The 18,188-nt window shown below is 34.5% G+C and overlaps 2 protein-coding genes across 5 annotated transcripts; one reads left to right on the top strand and one right to left on the bottom strand.

The window, feature by feature from the left end:
- Positions 1-177: 177 nt before the first annotated feature.
- On the bottom strand, positions 178-3,774 carry LOC132610111 (uncharacterized). 2 transcript variants are annotated; one of them, XM_060324378.1, is made up of 5 exons: positions 3,616-3,774; positions 2,415-2,483; positions 2,197-2,294; positions 1,334-1,650; positions 178-804 (listed from the first exon to the last, which is right to left on the bottom strand). In XM_060324378.1, the coding sequence occupies exons 2-5, from the start codon at positions 2,421-2,423 to the stop codon at positions 398-400; spliced, it is 831 nt and encodes a 276-aa protein (XP_060180361.1). In that variant the 5' UTR covers positions 2,424-2,483; positions 3,616-3,774; the 3' UTR covers positions 178-397. The 2 variants fall into 2 exon arrangements, with proteins under 2 accessions (XP_060180361.1, XP_060180362.1); XM_060324379.1 differs by having other exon boundaries at positions 2,415-2,499; positions 3,616-3,763.
- Positions 3,775-9,183: 5,409 nt separating this feature from the next.
- Positions 9,184-16,607, top strand: LOC132610110 (transcriptional corepressor LEUNIG_HOMOLOG-like). 3 transcript variants are annotated; one of them, XM_060324377.1, is made up of 19 exons: positions 9,184-9,519; positions 9,631-9,678; positions 9,786-9,850; positions 10,663-10,760; positions 10,984-11,093; positions 11,189-11,490; positions 11,604-11,679; positions 11,789-11,897; positions 12,686-12,735; positions 12,826-13,074; positions 13,286-13,369; positions 13,751-13,945; positions 14,158-14,296; positions 14,381-14,487; positions 14,662-14,811; positions 14,950-15,105; positions 15,205-15,324; positions 15,503-15,700; positions 16,174-16,607. In XM_060324377.1, the coding sequence occupies exons 3-19, from the start codon at positions 9,819-9,821 to the stop codon at positions 16,315-16,317; spliced, it is 2,319 nt and encodes a 772-aa protein (XP_060180360.1). In that variant the 5' UTR covers positions 9,184-9,519; positions 9,631-9,678; positions 9,786-9,818; the 3' UTR covers positions 16,318-16,607. The 3 variants fall into 3 exon arrangements, with proteins under 3 accessions (XP_060180360.1, XP_060180358.1, XP_060180359.1); XM_060324375.1 differs by having other exon boundaries at positions 9,781-9,850; XM_060324376.1 differs by having other exon boundaries at positions 9,184-9,678; positions 9,781-9,850.
- The last annotated feature ends 1,581 nt before the right edge of the window (positions 16,608-18,188 follow it).

Below are 18,188 nucleotides of genomic sequence, written 5' to 3'. Positions count from 1 at the left end.
GATCTACGAAGATGCTGCAACAAGAAATAATGGAAGTCCATATATCTCAATTTTGATATGTAAATCACACATTCTTTTTGCGCGCAATTCAAATCATCAAATCTATTTTTTAGGTTCTCCATCACTTATCTGCGTCTACCAAGGAGTGACCAACTTATATGCATTCAGAATGTCATGTCGTCGTCACAAAAGGTTCTTATAAAATAAAAATAAGGTCCAAAAAGAGTACAAGATGAGTATCTCTTTCAAGGAACAATCTTAAATCGGAATCATCAATTCAAGATACCTTCTACTTAGCACCCTATAAATCTATCTCATACCATTCCAATTGGATATTAATTTTCCAACAGAGATGAAATGTTTTAAGAATTTCTCTATAGACAAAACTTGTTTGCCATTAGTTCATAGTAGCAGTTAGGTCCCCATATCGTTGCATAACTTTCTTAGTTGCTAAAGCAGCAGCCTCGCTTGCACGCAATGTCCCAGTTGCCATGATTGCAGCAAATTCACGGGTAATCTCCTCTTGTACCTTGCTCCTAGCGTTGCCAAGAGGATCTTTCATAGCGGTATTAGCAGGTGTCTTCTCTTGCTCTGCCACAGGTTTGACTGCAGGGGCCACATTAGCATTCTTCTTCTCTTCATCTTGGCTCTCTGCCTTTCTAGATTGCTCAGCACCGCTACCAGAGGACTTCCCACCAGAAAGTGTCGTCTGGGAAGCAGGAGCGACAGTAGATGGTCTGAACTGAGGTGCTTGTGGGACCGCATTAGCCCTCAAGGTTGATTCCAGTTGCTGTATCATGGGCACTGCATTAAACACAATAATATATGGAGTAAGTCTTATGTACTGGAGAATTATCTTAACCTAAGATTTCTCCTGTACATAAATTTTTTTAATAAGAAATGAGTAACCTTTTATTTATAAACCAGCAAAATGCTAATGCTGGGAGAAATTACAACCGGAAAAGTGAGGAGAAAGCACCGTAGATAGCTCAAATGTGCTTTCAAGTATATAGCTATAACTACCAAAGATGAGATGGTTTGCACTATCTTGAATATCTAACAACTCTTACTCTTATGCCAAAACGTATTAATTTGTTCTAGAAAGCATCATGTGATTAGTCTACATGTCCGACAATTCATCACAGAACTAACTATGACAGCAATACGAATTTACACAGAAGAGATGTGACAGACAAAAAGGACATAAAGGGTAAACGCCAAAATCTTAAGACGTGAAAAAGACGAATCACATAGAGCATCATGTTTCATTATCACCGTCAATCACACATGTTGTATGCAGGTTCAACAAAGAAAGTGCAAAAAGCAGACTTACTTATAAGGGCGCCCATTGGGCTGTTCATGACCTCATTAGGAAGATTCAAAATATAGTCTGGAATGGTTGCACCGACCAAAAATTGAGTGACCTCATTGGTGAAATTGTTGCAGTTGTGGGTAAGCAAACTATATGCCTCTGCAGTATACCGAGGGCTTATCTCTTGTAAATACATTTCAAAGACATCCTTGGGTACGTGTGTCACACCAAGGTCTACAACTTTAACAGGTGTCCCATATGGAGTTGTCCCAGCCGGAGCATGTTGTATACCACCTCCAAAATAATATTCATGACCATAGACCACCACTCCTGTATGCCTACAGAAATGATACACAAACATCTGAACTGAATAGGGAGATCAAGAGAGTAGTTCAAAATGCGGCTATGACAAGAACGAGCTACAGCAGTCAGCAGATACAGATTGCGGGAAAGATAAAAGCACCGTGATATCGGACAGAAAAACATAAAAAGACTTTATTGATCCTGCCCCAATATGTTAAGACACCACATACTTAATATGAGAGATCAGGCTACCGGAAGAAGATTAGAACATCAACCAAATCAGTACTCCTACTACATTCAAGTATGCAATCTAGGCAAGACAGTTCTGCTGGCTTTTATGCATCAGAGCAGGAAAGCTTTAACTCATACTGAAATGTTACTCTTAAAGACTAGTGGATTTAGAAATCCATTAAAAATAACATATGCTATTAAAGAGTCAACCAAGTTATATGGCAGGCGAGAACCCAATTGACATAGGTCTCGGTCTCCCTTATGTGATAAGGGAGTCCTTAATAGTTAATATTACTAATCAGACTGCGACTTGAAAGAAAAGAATGCCTTTCAAATAGTATGCAACTTACCATATTCCTTCAATAGCTTTTCCCAAAAAAGTCGTAGACAACTGTCGAGCTAGACCTTGGCTCAAGTCATAGACGTTCAAGGAAACCTTGTGACCCTCCTGCCACAATCAAAGAATATGATAATCAATATATGTGTGCCTCCTATACAAGTAAGGCAGAATCTAATGGAGAAAATGATAAAGATTGGCATAACCAGCATGTGAGAAGGTTAACAATACCTCAGCCATCTCAAACAGTCCAATAAAAAAGCTTGCTTGGATAGAAATGCACTATACAACCAAGTGGAGCTGGAATATTAAAACCCTAGAGAACATTAGACATGATGGAAGTGTAAAAATGAAAAGAGCAACTAGCCGGCTCGAAGCAGATAAAGTGAAGTGGTTTGGCTTGAGAAACAAGACCGAGATATATAAACAGACACGTGACAACAATCAAAGACACACATCAGGGATCACTATCCTCTCATCAACCATCACTAATAATAGAATAGAAGCTTAATCAGACAACGACGAGAACATTGAAAGGTGCACAGTAGTGCTAAGTACTGAGATGCATATTTCTTCCCCAATCATAAATCCAGAATCATCAATCACATTTTAAACACAAATTTCAGCCTCACAAAGTTGCAATCCCAGCTACAGGGTTGACATTTTAGATGGTCCCACTCAATCTCAAAAAGTCACCTTTCTTCTTAATTCCAATTTCCTTCAACAAAGAAAGTGACTTTCTGACATAATAACTATTCGTTAAGTGACCATATTTTTCAGCTCGTACCACTCATCTAATAGTTATTATCTCAGAAAGTCACTTTCTTTGTTGAAGGAAATTGGAATCAAGAAGAAAGGTGACTTTTTGAGATAATAACTATTAGTTAACTGACCAGATTTTTCATATCGTACCACTCATCTAATAGTTATTCTTGATTCCAATTTCCTTCAACAAAGAAAGCGACTTTCTAAGATAATAACTATTACTTAAGTGACCAGATTTCTCAGATGGTCCACTCAACTAATAGTTGTGTTTTCAAAAACTCATCTTTCTTCCCATCTCTAATTCCCTTCAACAAAGAAAGTTACTTTCCAAGATAATAACTATTAGTCGAGTGACCACACGAGTTATCAACAATCTCAGACAACTGAAACCAAACCCCCTGTCCCTTTTTATATGTACAACATTATTATAGAGGAATCAAATAGCTTACTTTTTTCAACAATCCTGCTAATTTTTCAACATTACAGCTTATCTAAATTGACAAATCACTGTTACAAGAAATTTTTTTACAATTGGAAAAAAGAGAACCCTAATTCTTGCACCAATTCCCTCAAATTTCGTTAACCTCTATGTGGCTTTTACACAATAAAATTCAGACACATCCATACATACATATCAAAAACTTAAAAAAAGAGATTGATTAATTACCTGAGAATGAGGGAAATTGAAGGAAACGTGAATAGAGAAAGAGGAAAGTTTATGTTCTTTCTTTGGCGTCTAAAAATAAGATAAAATGAAAGACTTGTTAAAACAGACCAAATTTCCAGAGAAATTGGGACGTTTTATATTGGACAGTCAAAGGCTCTGAAATCTTCTACAATGACCCGGACACAAGTTGTTCCAAGCCTTCTAGAAACTACTAACCACTAGCATTTTGACACGTGTTTTTTCGCGTGTCACTTCACGCGCCTGATTAGCAACGGCCAACGATTCAAACCGCGAGGGCGGCGATGCTCATTAATGGACTTTAGTTTAAAAATGGAAAAACTACATAATTTGGCAGGTCGGAGCGAAAAAAAATTAAAAATATTACTACTTCCTCTCTCTCTCACACACACACATTATTTGTCGTCATTACAAAAAATAATTATCTCAAATTATTTGTCGTTTTAGAAGTTTAAGATATAATTAGTTATTATTTGTCCATTTTATCCTAGGTAAAATTAGTTATTATTTGCCCATTTAATCCTTAGCAGAAATTTTTTAATTAATAGAGATGACACATAAATTGAGTAAATATTATGGAGAGAGATTATAGCTTAGACATAAATAAGGATAAATTTAGTCAAATGCTCTTAATAATTAGGCCCCGTTTGGACATGCAATTTAGATATTTTAAGTTGTATTTTCTCTTATAGATATAAAAACTCCACAAATTGTGAAAACTATCAAAATATTCTCAATTCTTATACAATCTTACCAAATAAGCAAGTCATAGTTCATAACAAAATTAGTACACTACTAGAAGACCTTTCTAAAAAATAAAACATCAATTAATCAAACTTTAGTTCAATAAAAATGAAAATTTAACATGAATAGTAATATAACTACTCTTTCATATAATCCTCCTACATAAATTAAAGGTTGGTAGACATAAATAAAGGTTGGTGGAAGTTAATGAGATTGGTAAATGATTGATGGGAGTAATTGTTAAAAATATCTACCAACTTATGGGTATTTTTTTACAAAATATAAACTTATGAGTTAAATTTTATATTTAAAAAAGTTGAAACCATGAGTGAAAACGCATGTCGAAATGCTGGTTTGGGGTCATGTTTTCAAACCATGGTTTGAAAATGCATGGCCAGACGCCTATTTAGTATTTCTTAAGGGGTGTGTAAACAAAAAAAATGACAAATAATTTGAGACAGAGGGAGTACTTCTGTCCCAATTTATTTCCTTTTTATTCTGGCATAAAAAGATGTCACATTTCTATAATTAGAAATAACTTAACTTTAAAATTTATCGTTTACCCTTAATGAAATGATTTATCCATACAAAATCTAAGGATTTTTAGATCATAAATTTTAAAAATTCTCCTATCTTTTTTCAACTTTATACCAAGTCAAACAATGCCGCATAAATTGGGACACGGAATTATTATCACCCACGCTTATGTTGGGTTCAAACGCAAATGCAAGTGCATACATGATCGACAAGTCATAAATTGATTAGCAGGTATCTTTCTACGAGGACTTACTATTAAACAATTATAAATTATCTATTCAAGAAGGTTTTCAAAAGTTGATTGTTGTTTATCGTAACTAAATGCAGAATTTGTAAACTAATTATCGGAACTTCAAATATCAGAGATGAGATTTCATAATTACATTTAAACATGTAATCATGTTGAGTATCCACTAAATTGACTATTCAGATTATTTGGCTTATTATAGGGTTTCCTTTGCTAGTAAGAATCTTCTTAGTTCAAACTCGCCTACTCCAATTATTCTAATGCCTATATTCCTATGGAATCAGAGATAACAAGAACACATTTATATTTTATGTATAATGACTAAACAAGACATGTCAATATATTTCTATCATAATCGCGAACCTAATCTCCGAGCCACGGGTTCAAAAACTTATCCAATATGCAATCTAGAATTACCTTTCTCAAGTTCCATTCTATATTCATAGATAGTATTTAATTGGTGATTAAGCAATCAAATAATTAAGAACATTATCTGAATAAACAAAGCAATATTGATAACCAAATGTCGATTAAAGCTTCCACTACTACTTCATAAATATCCCGCAACCCAGAATTAAGGAAACTAGCCATATATACTTACATTACAAATATCAAATGTCATATAATTCATCAACTATAAGATATAGAAGAAAGAAAGATATAAATACGATGAATCATTGCTCCATAATGATCTGATCGTCCTTCTAATCTCCGACAAACAGAAACCCCTTCAAACACATGTTTAGAATGTATTTATATTGTGCTGGAATGACCTTGAACCAAAACACCCTTAATAAATTAAGATTGGGTCGAACTGGGTCATCACTACCTTGACACGCTACATGGCATAGCGTCCCATACGCCGTACTAAGCCAACCCTTGTGAGAGTTAAAATTCATCAAGGTAGACCTAACACGACGCATGGAACGATGTCCTGCACCTCGTGCTAAGATGGATTTATTGAAAGCTTATTTTGCACCAACCTTGAAATTTCACTGACACCTGGAACAACATGGAACGCCACACGGAGTTGTGTATTTTTGGGTTGATTTTCATTGCCTTCAACTCTTTTTAGGCACACTTCTTTTTTAGTTGATGCACTTGTCACTAGGGGTGAACATGAAAATCGAAAAACCGACTGACTATATTTGATTTAGTTTGGTTTCAAGACGAAAAAAATCGAATCAAACCGACTTTATATATACATATATTCAAAAAACTATACTCCATTTTGTTTGGTTTTTGAGCATGTTGAATTAACTAAATTGTTGAAAAGAAGAGTTTTATATATGGGTACTAACGTCATCTATACCTCCCGTAGCTTGCTAAGTGCAATGTCTAAACTTTGTGCTAAAGTGAATATGAATGCCAAGACATGATTCTATTTTCTGTAAGAGTAAAATACTTGTCTTAAATTCTGAAACAAGAGTATAAATGTAGACACGCAAAGCACGATGAATTTGAAAATTCTAATTTTGCAGCCAATGCTACAGAGTTGAAAGAAGAGATGGTAGAAAAAGAATCTTGTGAACTATTTAAAAAGTTCAAACAAATATACACAACACAACACAACATGATATGATCACCTTCTACCCAGTCTTAGGAGTTGCTCTTTATTGTCTTATATATAGCTATAACAAAGACATAAGTAAAATTAACTGGAATGGAATATAAAATCTCTATTTTCTTCTAAATATAAGATGATTGAATGAATTACAGCACTTTACACGGATTCAAATAAATTTGAGAACAAATCAATTAGGATCGCAACCTCTGACCAAACAAATAAAATGATAAAGAAAGAATTCTAAGTTGCAACCGGCCGTAATGTATTCTTAAAAAGCGACAAAAACCGAAATAACCGAAAAAAAATTAGAAAAATCGAATCATAGAAACCGGCATAGTATATTTTGTTTGGTTTTAACAATTTGAATAACCGACTTAATTAGTTTGGTTATTTTTCACATAAAAAAATTGATCCAAATCGAACCGTGAACATTCCTTGTCACCAACCTCACTTATCTCCAAATTATAATTGTCGATGCACTTTTCCATCGACCTCCATTTGTTGATGCACTTGTCTCCAACTCCTATTGTTGATGCATTTCTCAACAATTTTTAGATTTTTTATTTTTTAATTGTGTTATATTTGCTTGCTCCTTTTTGAACCATCTGTTTTTTGAATATGTCTAGAAACTTTTTACTGAACAATCTATTTTTTGTTCACAATTGTCTATAACTTTGCTAAGAGAATTTTTGGTCAGACGGATGGCACACATTGGCTAGCGCCACTCATACATCGAAAGTTACTTGATTTTCTATCAAATTATGGAGACTATGAAACTAATTTGAAAGAAAAATTACCTAAAACTCATAACTCTCTTAATGATCTCTACTGCTATTCCTCTTCATTACTATAAAATTAGTGAAAGTATCCGTATTTATTTATAATAGAAATTGTAAAATCTATTCCTGTACAAATTTAACTACAAATTTTATTTAGACAAAAATTAAGTAAACTAATAATATTAAATCTTAAATAATTTGAGTTTTCTACTTCAACTTTAAATTAGTCTTCCAACAAAATTGTACAAATAACACAATTTATCTAAGCTACTTAGAGCCCATTTGGATGGGCTTAAAAAAAGTGACTTTTATGTATAAAATACTTTTAGAACTTTTAAGTGCTGAAAGTTATTTTTATAAATAAGCAATTGAGTGTTTGGATAAAAGTGTTTATGCTGAAAATAAGTTGTTGATGTGTTTGGTAAATAAGTGTTGTTAAGCACTTATTTTCTGTCAAAATGACTGAAATACCCTTAAAGCTGTTAACACCATAATAAGTTGATTTAAAAGATTTTTAAATTCTAAAGTTGATTTAAATCAAAAGTAATTTATATTTTAAAATCACTTTCACTATAAAATGTTTATTTAAATTAATTTTTTATAGATACATGTAACTAAGGGGGGTGCATGAGCTAAAAGAATTTATAAAGCCCAAAATGTTTATTTAAGTTAATTTTTTAGTATTCATTCCATTTTATACCAAAAGTCAAATTTAAAATTTCCAAGTAAGGAATCAAACAAATCTGTGAAGTGTGAACTACTAGTGTTAAAACGGAATCAGCGAATCAAGTCTTAAAGACCCAACAGTCCTCACCGAACCTAACACTAGACTATATTTTATTTCCTTTGTCTTAATTTACGTAGTACGGTTTTTTTTTTTTTTTTTTTAATGTTTCCCAAAAAACTGTTACCTTTTATAATTTGAAACAACATTAACAGTAAAATTTCCTTTATATCCGTAATGAAATACTTTATCCGTTCAATTTTATTTATCCTATATACTATACTTATTTTATTTAAAAAATCAAGAGATAATTTACCATTTTATACCCATTTTATGCTTATTATTAATTATTGAATTGGAAAGGAAACTTCAAGAAATTATTAGTGGTTGCACAAATTTTAAAGTATGTTTGATTAATTTGAATCATTAGATTATTCAGTAATAATTATGGGACCTATAGTAAAATTGTCCTTCCATTTATGACTCCTTAAGGGGTGTGCCAAATTAATACTCGCTCCGTCTCATATTAGTTGTCCATTTTACTATAAATATCCGTCTCAAAATACTAATCAATTTATAAAATCAAGATAGAATTAATTAAATTTTTCTTATCTTGTCCTTAACATTAATTGCGTTTTAAGTAACTAATATTGATATTAATTAGAGTGCAATTAATTGGAGAGAGATAAGAATAATATAATAAAAATATACTTTTATTTATGAGTTCTTAAAAAATATGTAGTAAAAAGAAAAGTGGACAAGTAATATGAGAGGGAGATAATGGACTAGCCTTCAACTATTTAAACTTTGCTTTAGAGTTTAGACCATAAATTTTAAAAAAGTTTCTTTTCTTTCTTAAACGGTGCCACATAAATTGAGACTGGAGTGAATATTTTACATTATTATTAAAGGAAGTCTTAAAGGTTCTCCGAAGCTAAGGCTCGGATACTTAATCGGGACAACCTGTCCTGATATTTATTCTCTCTTATTACTATTTTTCTCTCCTCTTCGAAAGTTTCATTTCATCCTCACTTCACAATATTTAGTCTAAGCTCTTATTTAGTCTTCTAATCTAAAATTATCGAATGATTAATTTCTTGCTCTTAACGTGTTACAAGTCGTTTTTCTTTCATAATTTAATGCTTAATTAATTGATAGTTGTGATCGGGACTTTAGTAATTGAATTTAATTTCAATAATCCTTGACTTAGAGCAAGTTTATATATACTGGATCCACCTCTTCATAATAATAGTGCACCTATCAGTTTGTTAAGCTTTTTGAATTCAGTGTAAGATCCTAAACCCAAACAAGGACTTGTTTGACTGAGATCTTGATTTTACTTGCTTGGATTTTGTTATTTCCTCAGTTGATTTTGTTTTAATTGTGGTTTTTGTTACAGGATATCTTTGTTTTGATCAGTAATGCTGGAATATTTGTAGTAATATTGGTATGGTTTCTTGATTTTTTATTTTATTTTTTTGTGAGAATTGCTTTTTGTTTCTTTTATTATGTTTTAAACTGTGGTAACTTTGTCTTTAACTGTGTTTAGCTCAGTGAATTTGCGAGTTGTTTGAGTTACCTGCAGTAATGGCACAGAGTAATTGGGAAGCAGATAAGATGTATGCACCTTCCTTGCAAATTTGTTTTCTTGTTTCTTCTTTTTTTTTGTTGTTGTTTTATACTCCTTTTGTCCACTATATTAAAATAGGTCTTCGCTTTTACTTGTTTAGTTTGGAAAACCAAGATATAATTTACCATTTTGTACCTATTTTATCCTTATAGTTAAGTACTATAATTATTTCCAATTTGTTTCCCAACATATAATAATTAAGGGTGATATAGTAAAATTATCATTTTATTTATTGGTTCTGAAGGGGTGTGCTAAGTCAAACATGAACGAGTGAAAATGGACGGAGGGAGTAATCTTTAATTCTTAGTTAGCACTGTTGGTTAAGCAGAATCATGTTTTTACCAATGGTGATGAGAAGATTGTAAGGTTAAGGGTCTAATGCTCGATAAAAGAGAAGAGAACATAGAACTATTTCTAGTTGCCCCTTTCGTCCCAAAATAGAAAATGGTGGGTTTAGGGGAGTATGAGGATCAAATTATCTAAACCTCATTTTGAATTCCCATATGATTTCTTACTTTTCTAAAGATTACGTTTTCAGAAACTACATAAAAGAACTTCAAAAGATTAGATTTTGTTTACATAAGAAAATTTAAAACGTTTTTTGAGAAGTTAAAGGATAAATGGTTTGACGAACCAAATAGTAATCGTGCGAGTCAAATTTACATGGAGGGGATATTATTTACTTTAATTTGTAATATTATGGATTTTCACCCTTAATTTTTGGCCTCTCATTATTTTTTTAGGCTGGGTGTTGACATCCATGACTATCTGCTGAAACGAAAACTCTTGTTATTTTTTTAGGCTGGATGTTTACATCCATGACTATTTGCTGAAACGAAAGCTGCATAATTCTGCAAAAGCTTTCATGACAGAAGGAAAGGTTGCTACTGATCCTGTAGGTAATGCTGTTAGACGATGCTCTACATTGGAATTTCTTTTGGCTTAAAAGCGTTTGCACTTATGTATCATATACTGTTTGGCTAGTCAATCTGCAGAGTGGTTCATGTTCTACCAACAGATTGCTTTGTCCTCCATTAAGCATTTGTATAACTTTGACATGTTTTAAAATTCTCTTTCTTGAAGGGAATCTACGTTTTGATCTTCTGATTCCTACTTTTATAGCTATTGATGCACCTGGAGGATTTCTTTTTGAATGGTGGTCTGTGTTCTGGGACATTTTCATTGCAAGGACAAATGAAAAACATTCCGAGGCAGCAGCAGCGTACATAGAGGTTTGTTGAACTTAAGCAATGACCCTTGACACAAATTACTTAAAAGAAGCTTTTTGCATGTTGTACCAAGTTTGAAGCACTTATTTCTATTTTAGACTCAACAAATGAAAGCAAGAGAGCATCAGCATCAGCAGCAATTACAAATGCAGCAGTTGCAACTCATGCAGCAAAGAAATGCACAGTTACAGCGAAGGGATCCAAATCATTCCCCTCTTGGAGGTCCTATAAATGCTATCAACTCCGAAGGTATGATGGGGCAGCCATCTGCCAGTGTATTGGCAATGAAAATGTACGAGGAACGGATGAAGCACCCTCAGTCCATGGACTCGGAGACATCTTCAGCTCTTATTGATCCCAATAGGATGGCACTTCTCAAGTCAGCAACTAATCATCAAGGGTATGGTTGGTGCAACCGCTCCATATATGTTATTGCATTATTTTACAAAACACCTATCTATTTGTTGCATGCTTTGAATCTTTTGCATCTCTATTTCTTCTCTGATGATTCAGCCAGTTGGTACAAGGAAGTTCAGGGAACATGTCTGGAGCTTTGCAGCAAATACAAGGACGGCCTCAGCTGGCAACTGTAAGTACATGAGCTCTTAGTTCTAGACAGGATATCTCTTCTTTGTTGAATACTCGATGTTTCGTCCTCTTTTACCAAGCTAAGGTCCATACCTTTTTCAACTATGCAGGATATTAAAGGGGAAGTGAACTTGGGTGGCACTCAGAAGTCTTTGCCCATGGATCCTTCATCTATTTACGGGCAAGCAATTCTTCAGTCAAAGGCTGGACTTGGTGCAGGTACTACTACAAAAAATTATTTTCAGCATACAAAAAGAGATACATGTTCTGATTGACACCCCTTTGGCAACCTATTACTAATAATTTCAAAGTGAAAATATACCCATTTTTATGAAATGCACATTTAGCAATGATTTTACCAAATTATCTTGTTATCTTTGACATGATGCATAGGTTTTCCTTAAAACCTGCTCATCTTCCCGTAAGACACTTGATCTTGTGTAGTTTTGTGGAACTTTGCCATTGTCCTCCAAATCTGAATTCTTTGAATTCGTGAATGGTGTCATGTTATTCCCTTTTTTTGCTGTTTAAAGTGCACGACAAGTTATTAATCATTGCTAGGCTATATATTAAAAGCTTCTTCGTAAGTCTGATTAAGATTTCTACTTACCCTAGAGACACTGTCAATGTACTTGGAATCCAATTTTTTTTTTCTTTTTTTCTTTTATATTTATGACGTTTCACTTTCGGTAATTGTCTGTCATCACATCTCTAGCTTCATTCATCTGTCTTTAGCAGCAATGTATTACAGTTAATCTGTGGAAAATGTTGGCACTGGTCTTCTTTATCTGAGCATTAATGAATTGTCTCTCTGCCTTTTTTCTTTTTTGGGATTTCTATTTTCCAGCTCAACTTTCTTGAAACTCCCCTTTTCCATCGTCCCAATTTCTCCTTCTGATAAGTCTGTTTAGGTTCTTTCTTATCTTTTCTGAGTATTGTGTGTCAATTATATTGTAGATGACCTTAACTTGGGCAATTCAGTCCTTATATTTTCTCATTGTTCTTAGGGTTGAACCAAGGTGTCACTGGTCTACCATTGAAGGGTTGGCCTTTAACAGTAAGTTACCTATTGTTTTTAGCCATCATTGTTTTTGATATACAGAAACTTTGACGTGCATAGTTGGCTGCTTGCTCATGATATGTACAGGGAATTGACCAAGTAAGGCCCAGCTTGGGTTTGCAAGTACCAAAGCCCAACTTACAGACGCCAAATCAATTTCTTTTGGCATCACAACAACAGCAGGTCCTAGCTCAAGCTCAAGCCCAAGGTAACCTTGGAAACTCACCTAATTATGGGTTCGGTGGATTACCTAGAGGGAACTTTAATGCGAAAGATGGTCAGCCCCCAAGAAATGATGGATCCATTTGTTCTCCAGTACAGGCAAATTCACCAAAGGTTAACTCAATTCTCCTAGATTCAAGAATAGATTTACTTTTGGGCGTTAACTTTGTTGTGTTTTGTCCATTACACTGCACAACTATTCTGAGGGTAGACATTGTCTATAAATGATAATGTCTGTTTCTGTGGAGGGGTCTCTGTTATTCTCTTCCAATCCATAGAATGGTTGAAGGTTAAAGTGCTTATACTATATATCTGTCTTAAACAGATGAAGATGTCCCCAGTGCAGCATTCTTCGTCTCAACAACAGGACCAGTTGCAGCAGCAACAACAACAACAACAACTGCAACAGGTTAGCATAAGGATAGCGTAAAAGCTGATCTTTTTATCAGGTTTTTGATATCATCAAACTCATGCGACATCAAGTATTGTTAAGAAGTGATATTTCTTCCTGCCTTGCATTCCTTCTTTTGCTGTAGTTGGAAATTTTTTTATTTTTAAAAAAACAAAGTCCACTAGGCTTTTTGGGCCTAGGGCTAGTTTTATTAATTTTCTAAGAAGCAAAAAATCCCAAAGAGAAAGTACAAGTAGTTGGAAATTTCCGTCTCTTCCTGTTCCTTTTATTTTAATTTTTTTAAATTTTTTTTGGTTTCCTGGAAAATAAATTATCTAATCAGTCCAACTGTTCAAGCAATTGAAGAGTAGTTCATCCATCTTGTTACCTTTTTCCCAGACCAACAGAAAAAGAAAGCAACATTCGTCTTCTGGACATGCTAATAGTACTGGCACTGGTAACACAGTTGGCCCTTCACCAAGCTCACCAGCATCAACTCATACCCCAGGTGATGGGATGACTAGCATGTCAAAAGGCTTGATGATGTATGGAGGAGAGGGAGCTGGTGGCATTGCGTCCTCTACAAATCAGCTGGTAATTCTTTCAGTTTTTCATGCAAATGTTTGTTTGCGTTATTTTTTCTAGATATACCACTTTCATATTTGTTAATAAAGTAATTGGTTTCCATATAGATTCAAAGATCTTTTATGATTGAGAAGTTTTAATATGCTAATTATGTCGTGAACTTTAAAGTGTCGTTGACTATCTTAAATTGTATGATACTCAACATGACTTCTGTTGTACAGGATGACTTAGAGCCTTTTGGAGACATTGGTTCTTTGGAAGATAATGTGGAATCGTTTCTGTCAAATGACGGAGGAGATGGAAACATCTATGGCACATTGAAGCAAACTCTTACCGAGCACAAGCCTGAATCTTCAAAAGGTAAAATCTCACAATTGGACTTATAAATGCTCTATTGTCTTTCTTTTTGGTTGCAGATTTATTAACTTAAACGATTCATCTCAGGTTTCTCCTTTGGTGAAGTTGGTTGTATACGCACGAGAACTAAAGTGACTTGCTGTCATTTCTCGTCAGACGGAAAGTTACTTGCTAGTGCTGGACATGACAAGAAGGTAGGCTGTTCCAGAGTATCTAATGTCTTTAGCATAGATAGTCGGATTTCTGTTTTATTTCGTTCTATGATATGTGTTTGTAGGCTCTATTCTGTTTTACTTCAATTAGTCATTATTCATCTTTGGCCTCATCTAAGAAATTGTAAATTAAGAAACATTTCCTGTATGCATCAGGCTGTTCTTTGGAACATGGATACTCTGCAAACAGAGACCACCCCTGAGGAACATCAATACTTGATTACAGATATCCGCTTCCGGCCTAATTCTTCTCAACTTGCAACTGCTTCATTTGACAAGTCTGTGAGATTATGGGACGCAACCAATGTAATTATTTTTATATTCTTTTTTTCAGTAGCTATAGTTGCATAGGACTTGATACCATCATACTATTTGCAAGTTTTCAATTAATCAATTGTTAAATATATTCAGCTTCAACAATCCTTTCTGAACTTGTATTTGCAGCCTAGCTATTGTTTGCATGCTTACACGGGGCATTCTTCTCATGTTATGTCGTTGGATTTTCATCCTAAAAAGAACGACCTATTCTGTTTTTGCGATAGCAACAATGAAATTCGCTACTGGAGTATCAGTCCATTTACATGTACTCGGGTGTCCAAGGTTTGCCTTTTTAATGTTGATTATTGTTAATTTTTTACCCACTTTGCAGTAGTAAATTCCTATTGTGCTATCTTTGAGTTCATTTCTCTCTGTTTGTAGCAAGGAGGCAGTGCACAAGTGAGGTTTCAGCCAATGAGTGGGCGTCTATTGGCTGCCGCTTCAGAGAAGACAGTTTCCGTCTTTGATGTCGAGAATGACAGGCAAATTCATTCTTTCCAGGTTTGTTTTCGTGCTAGATGACTTGAGTTTATTTCCTTAGTATGATCTGTCATTCCCAGACCCCACATTGTGGTATTCATTGGGTATGTTGTATATATATTGTTGATCTTTCATTTGTATATTTTGGGTGTTGTAGGCTTCTTTTTACTTTTCAGATAAATACGGTGCTTGTTTGTAGGGACATCCTGGAGTGGTGAACTACCTGTGTTGGGATCTCAATGGTGACTTACTGGCATCAGTTAGTGAGGAGTCTGTCAAAGTTTGGTCATTGAACACCGGTGACTGCATTCATGAGCTAAGTGCTAATGGGAATCAGTTCCACTCTTGCGTTTTTCATCCTAGTTATTCAGCTCTGTTGGTGATTGGAGGAATGAGGGTAATTGCTGTTCTCCTTAAGTTATTTTATTCTTGTCCGTTTATTTCACATCAGTAAGATGTTACTCCCTCCGTCTCAAATTATTTGTCGGGGTTACTAAAAATAGTTGTCTCAAATTATTTGTCGTTTTACAAGTTGAAGACACAATTTATTAGTTCTTCGCCATTTTACCCTTAGTAGGATTTTGTCATTAATGGAGATGACACATAAATAAAGTAAACATTTAATAGAGAGAGATTATGATGTAGACATAAATGGGGGTACGAGTTGTTAAATACCCCTCCTAATTAATATTTCTTAAGGGACGTGTAAAACAAAAGAACGACAAACAATTTGAGACAGAGGGAGTACTTAAGTCGATGGACCACTTCATGTTCATACACTCTTTACCGTTTGGTGACAATGCTCAACACTTCACTGCTGTTTGATCTCTGGGTGCCCATTCACTGATACATTGTGAATTTATGTTGCAGTCTCTGGAGCTGTGGGACATGGTTGAGAATAAAAGCATGACAGTTCCAGCACATGAGAACATTATCGCTGCCCTAGCGCAGTCACCAGCGACTGGAATGGTTGGTTCTGCAAGTCATGACAGTTCGGTCAAGTTATGGAAATAAAGGAGAGAGGATTCAATATCAAGATGTCACCATAAAGCAGTTGACATTTGCTTTTAGGCATATAACAAAAAAAGAAATTTAGGTATATTTATAGCCTTTTGTTTTTTATAAAGAATATCCATGTTTGTTGCTTGTTATAGTTAACATTAGAGCGTGGTTTGCGGTTGAGAAGCGAGTTGCACTGAGCCATAGTTTGGTAATGTAGGAGAGCTTAACCAATTCGTAATTTTTCATGGTAAATTGTAAACTGATAATGACGCATTTTAATACCTCAAATTATCACTGCTAAAGAGTATCAAAGTCATATATCCGATAAGTAGTCTATTGCTGCCCCAAAGAGGGCATTAGACGACCCATAAGCTTTGTGTTTGATATATGCAGTACGGGGTATGTATTTTGTGCGGATCCTTCAAGATACATATAAAAGTAGCAAAAAGTTAAAGTACGACCCTTCACATACTTGAACACATTCGTACCAGAAAACAGGATTCAAACTACATGTAATGAAAGGGGTTCGATTGAATCATTTTAATTGAAAAGTTAGATGATGCAAATAGGGTAAATACAATTTATATATATATATGTGCTGAAGCGCGGTCGTGTGTATAAATTTTTGAATTCTCTCTGACTTAAGAAAAGCTTTTAGTGTAATAATGAAGATGATTCAAAAATTACTTTAGATTATACATCCTAATTGAGCGCGGGATATTCTTACATTTTCTTGAATCTCCTTATAAGAATTTCTCACTTTGCTGTTACAGGGACCCCTACCCATAAATACATCTGTGTAAATAGAAACACCCCAATGAAATTTCATTTAATAAGTACGTTTCAGATCGTGCAAACATGACAGGTAAATGTTGGGTGTTAACCACACGTGTTCTTTATTGGCAAAAATAGATAGCCTCCTAAATTTTGTCACATTTTTTTCTAGGGTATCTAAATCGAGGGTTGTACCTATTGGGTATTTAAACCAGTCCAAATTCGATCCCATTGGGTACCTTTTTCACAATAATCAACAAAATTAAGAGAGTGTATTACACTCTCCATGACGTGGCAACTTTGTCAAATGAAAACGTGACACGTGGCGGTGGGATTCATCATAATAATTAAAAAATAAATTATACACCCACCCCCCAAATTTTCATCTCCTTCGCCCCCTCCCCAACTGCAAAAAGAAACCGGCCGCCGCACCACCACCCCCAACCGCCATCTCCCCACCCCACCAATAATTTATTCCCCTTTTCTTCTCTTATTTAGGTCTATCAATGTCTTTACAAGACCCACCAACCTTTGATGAAAGGTGAGATAAAAAAAAAGTCATAGTAATGGTGAATCTCCATTTTTTCCGGTGAACAAGATGGTAATACTACTTTTCAGATCTAAAAAGGACAAAAAAAATGGTGGTAAGAAATAACATCCAATTCATAAATTAATTTTATATAAATAGTTAAAAGAAATGAAGTGTTATAATGAAGAAGAAGAAGAAGAAGAGAAGAGAACGTACAGTGAACATTTTGGGCGAAAGGGGAGGGGTGGGGTCAGGGGACATACCGGTTGTGGGGGGGGGGGGGGGGGGGGGGGGAGGTGGGTTATTTTTTTATTTATTTATCTATTAAATTTTATTTAAAAGAGGTAAAATTTTAACCAAAAAAAAAAAATTAAGGAAAAAAGAGTTGTCCACGCGCCCAAGAAAAAGTGGACTCAATTGTTGTGCCGCGTAGGCAAAAGGTACCCAATGGGATCGAATTTGGATTGGTTTAGGTACCCAATAGGTACAACCCTCGATTTAGGTACCCCAGAGAAAAATATGGCAAAGTTTAGGAAGCTATCTATGACTTTTGCCTTCTTTATTTGCTTGCATGAGTACA

Source organism: Lycium barbarum, chromosome 9, assembly GCF_019175385.1.
Source record: "Lycium barbarum isolate Lr01 chromosome 9, ASM1917538v2, whole genome shotgun sequence".
Lineage (NCBI taxonomy): Eukaryota > Viridiplantae > Streptophyta > Magnoliopsida > Solanales > Solanaceae > Lycium > Lycium barbarum.
This window is presented reverse-complemented; position numbering and strand designations above follow the sequence as displayed.

Excerpts from the sequence above, each read along its gene's own strand:
- LOC132610111 (XM_060324378.1), bottom strand. Across the intron at positions 1,651-2,196 it reads AAAGCTATTGAAGGAATATG|GCATACAGGAGTGGTGGTCT; the intron begins GTAAGTTGCATA and ends TCATTTCTGTAG. Across the intron at positions 805-1,333 it reads CCCAATGGGCGCCCTTATAA|TGCCCATGATACAGCAACTG; the intron begins GTAAGTCTGCTT and ends TGTTTAATGCAG.
- LOC132610110 (XM_060324377.1), top strand. The coding sequence starts at position 9,819 with ATGGCACAGAGTAATTGGGAAGCAGATAAGAT. Across the intron at positions 13,946-14,157 it reads CGTCCTCTACAAATCAGCTG|GATGACTTAGAGCCTTTTGG; the intron begins GTAATTCTTTCA and ends TCTGTTGTACAG. Across the intron at positions 15,106-15,204 it reads CATGTACTCGGGTGTCCAAG|CAAGGAGGCAGTGCACAAGT; the intron begins GTTTGCCTTTTT and ends CTCTGTTTGTAG.